The sequence below is a fragment of the Mus caroli genome, chromosome 8 (assembly GCF_900094665.2).
Source record: "Mus caroli chromosome 8, CAROLI_EIJ_v1.1, whole genome shotgun sequence".
NCBI classification, from domain to species: Eukaryota; Metazoa; Chordata; class Mammalia; order Rodentia; family Muridae; genus Mus; species Mus caroli.
In genome coordinates, this window is record NC_034577.1 from 17,792,436 (window position 1) to 17,796,502 (window position 4,067).

A 4,067-nucleotide genomic window follows, 5' to 3' on the forward strand; every position below is an offset into this window, starting at 1 on the left:
AAAAAAACCCAAAAAACCAACCAAAACAACCAAAACATGGCCCAATAAACACCATTTAAAATGGAACTAGAGATGGTTTTCTCAGAAGTTTTGTTTTTGTTGAAATACACACTGCTGAAGCTAAAGTGATCACAAACCTATCGTAAAGTCAAAGGTTATTTCTGCTGACTAGATTAAGTAGAATTCGTCTCTACTACAGTTCATTTGGATTTTCTTCTCCCAGAAGACTAGGGGGACTAAAACATTGGCATTCTGGCTAAAACAACAACAAAGGTTCGTTTGAAGAACGACTGGGGCAGCTGGGCTCTCAGGCATCAAAGCATCACACTGTAACAGGCAGCGGAGTACAGTGCTCAGATGACACAATTCTGTGCCCTCAAACAGCATGCATGCATTTTTAAGTATCATGTCAAATAGGACATCTATCTGTGCATTAGTTTCTCATCACACTGGCGAGTGTGATGTTCCCACGGACTGAAAGCCAGGCCTGCCAACAGCGCAGCGCAGCGCAGCACCACTACTTCTAGGTCAGCAGACAAATAAGAAGCCTTTCAACGCCCCATCACACAAAGCCAAGAAAACGTAAATGTACGATCGGCACATACCCATAAAAGCGTAACTGTTTAACTCAACAGTAAGAGAGTCAAAGGCACATACATACACACACCACTACCCATTCTGCGGTTTATCAAGTCAATCATGTACCACTTTTGGACGGCAGGATTCAGCAGCATCAATTTCCTGTAAAGGTGTGTATGACTACATCGGGGTTTTAAACCTAAGATTATTAAGGAAAGGTTCTACCATCCACAGTGAAAGGCGAATGCCTGATGTCGCATATATGTGCCTGGCTCAATAAAGAGAGAAGTCNGACTTATAAACCAACAGAAGCCTTTAAATGGCATGTCACAAACAAGTCAATCAAACCCTGTTATCCTCTCCCTCCTCACTCTCCCTGAGACAAGAGTTTTGCAATGCAGTCCATACTGGCTTAGGACTCAGGATCCTCCTGCCTCTGGCACCTGGGCGCCAGGTTACAAGGTGTCCATGACCACACACTGTTTACACAGTATCTTTTCAAAGCTTGCTTCATCTTTAATTTGCAGTTCAAGAAGGGCAACTTGCCACTAACTTGCCAACAGCCATAAATCCCATTTAAGGATAAGGTAATGAANTAAAGAANTTTCTAACCTAACAANCAGTCAGTACTGCGGATTGAAACCAGAGCCCAACACATGCTAGACAAGTGGTCTACCATTGAATTATCTCAGGATCCCCACCTTTTCCAAACCATTTTAGAGCATGGNATTTTCAAACTGCCTAGGCTGNCCTTGAACATGCAGCCTTCCTGCCTTAGATTTCCTAGTAGCTGGTAGTAGNCCTGAGTAAGTATTTAGTGCTGGGGATAGATCCCTGGGCCTTCAACCTGGAGAAAACAGACTCTGTGCACTAAGCCACACACCCAGCCTACAAACCACCCATCTGATTTTAAATGGCTGGCACACATTTCTCTAGTACACACTCATCTCCACCTACCTAGTCCACAAGCAGCATTTCTTAGCCCCACACCCACACCATGCTTAATTACCCTCCAAGTTCCTCAACCTCCTGGTTCAGTTTCTAGAAACTGATTTATGAACAGGAAATAGAATCTGAGTAATATCGCTGAAGAACAAAAGGAGGATCACACTGGGTAGACGAGTAGATTTTTTTTTGTGTGTGTGTGGTTAAATCTGAAGGAATGGTACACAAATCTCATCTTTGTTTACAAGGTTGCCCAAAGGACCTCTGCCCCATGACCGTTTTGATATGCAAGGCAAACAGGAAGTTCCCAGTGATAATGACTGGGAGTCAGGGTTGGTTCAGCTACAAGTTCCTTTGCCAGTCCTGCCCGGGACCGTGTACGTTTTTCAGGTTCCAAGAAGGTCTGTCTGGACTACCGAGCACATCCCTAATAAAACCTTTCAGCTGAACAGTATGACCAGCACAGTGACCACAGATACCAGTCATGACAATGACGCTGTCTTTCGCGTGTCTTAGGCNGTAGGATATAGGTTACCACAGGAGGTATGAGGTGGCCTGGAGTTCCAGGAATTAGCACCTCATCAAGATGTCAATAACTGAGTGTGTGTGTGTGAGCCTCAACCAGGTGTCAAGAACCGTGTGTGTGTGTGTGTGTGTGTGTGTGTGTGTGTGTGTGTGTCTCGGGATCCTGTTAAGGACACTCTTGGGTGGACTGCGGGCCAGCATCCTAAAAGTTCTATATTATCACTGTACTCTGAGCATTAGCCTTAGTGGTCTTTCTCCAAATACTAGAGCGTACCTCCTTCGTATATCTTCTCCCACGAATCTTGACGTCTCATGCTCTCCCGAACCGTGAGACACTCCCTCCCGCTCCAGGGACTCTCCCCTCCCCAGGGCCAGGAGCAGGGGGAGAGGCCGGGCTGCGTACCCTGTTCTCCAGCTCCGCGGGGAACTTGGTCTGGAACTGGCAGCGCGTGCCGCTGCTGTAGTCTCGCTGAATGAACACCTTCCCGGACACCGGCGCCTGCTGCGGCCTCATGGCGAGGACAGGACCCGCCGCTCTGCGAGTTCGGGCAAGACACGGGGTCAGATAGCCGGCCTAGAGCCGGCTCTCCGGCCCGNCAGCCCTTCGGAGCCACCCACCGCCCAAAGACGCCCCAGGCCTCCCCCCTCGCCGATCCCCTTCACTCATGGCTGTCGCCGAGGGCCTCCAAGCTACCCAAGCCCAGGACCCGCGCCCCCCCACATCCTGGTTCGGCCCTGGAAACACAAACCCGCCTCCTCGGCCCTCCAGCAGCTGTCGCGCCACCTCCGTCGCCGCTTACGTCCTGTCGCAAAAAAGCCTAGCCTCTCCCGAACACCTTCTGTGCCGCACGTTGACACCCCGCCCCCTCTGGCCGTAAAGCGACGCCTCTGCGGCTGCGCGCTGCGGTGAGGTGCGCGGTGGCTGGGAGAGAAGTCTTCCTAGTGTAGGCGGATGAAGCCCTTCCGGGCGGAAGAAGCTGATGATGAGGTGGACGTGATCGGTGGATCTGGGAGTTCCGGGAAAGACGCCGGGATTAGAGACTCGGGATTCCCTGTTGGTTGTGATGAAGTGGTTTGTGGGCACAGGAATAGTTCCCTTCTTGATTATGCGTTCCAGCTTTCACGTGGGCTAACCCACTTCGCTCCACAAAAACAACCGTCACTCTCCAATTCCAACAGACACAGATATTTATAACTACAAAGCGCACTACTGGGGATGCATTTGGCCCAACGAACCCTCTTGAGCGAGAGGGAGGAGAATGATATTCCTGTTCTGCATTCTCCTGCATCCCTCCTCCAATTCTTCTTGAGGTGTTGGNTCTTTTCGTCCCAGAGACATATGTACACCAACTATACCCGCTTAGGTGACCCGACTGAACCAACAACAGTTCTCTCTCATTGGTCCCCACTTTACTGACTGTATCTTTGCAAGACATCCAGAAAATCCCTATGCACGTCTGGTGGTGGCGATGTTCTAGTACAACTTTTTAGTATACTGATAATTGATTAGATCCTTGATCAATTGTCACGATAATTGCTTTCTCTTCTGGGGTTTTAAAAATAGCATTAAAAAATTTTCCAGCAGAGGGTGGGGGACAGGGCAGAGGTGGTCCACTCCCTGGTGATCTCTGAGTTCAAGCCCACCCCAGTTTACTTAAATAGTTCCAGGCCAGCCAGGTCGTCATGGTGAGACCCTGTCTCAAAAAATGAATAGTTTTATCCCAATAAAGGGTGTATAGTAAACCCACTCATTTAACNTGGACATGATTTGTTAACTTCTACCACGTTCATGCCCTTAAACCATCAGTACAATCAAGATAATAAACACCACCTCTAAAAACTTCCTTACTCTTTACAGTCATACCTTTCAGCCATTCCGCAGACCCCTTTGCCCAGTACTAACCTTTCTGTCACTAGAAACAAACTTGTGTTTTCTTAACTTTCACTTAAATTGAATCAGAGTTTTTCATCTCCTTCTTATTGTATAGATTCTACTGAGATTCCTCTGTTGTGCCATA

At 48.3% G+C, this 4,067-nt stretch overlaps 1 protein-coding gene across 1 annotated transcript in view; it reads right to left on the reverse strand.

Moving 5' to 3' along the window:
• The window catches only part of Golga7 (golgin A7), a 10,960-nt gene extending 8,097 nt beyond the window's left edge, over positions 1-2,863 (reverse strand). Inside the window, exons 1-2 of the mRNA XM_021170236.2 lie at positions 2,799-2,863; positions 2,453-2,585 (exon numbers count right to left, since the gene is read on the reverse strand). Of these exons, the coding sequence (XP_021025895.1) occupies positions 2,453-2,563 (111 nt within the window). The 5' untranslated portion in view covers positions 2,564-2,585; positions 2,799-2,863. The remainder of the gene's footprint in view (positions 1-2,452; positions 2,586-2,798) is intronic.
• Positions 2,864-4,067: the final 1,204 nt, after the last annotated feature.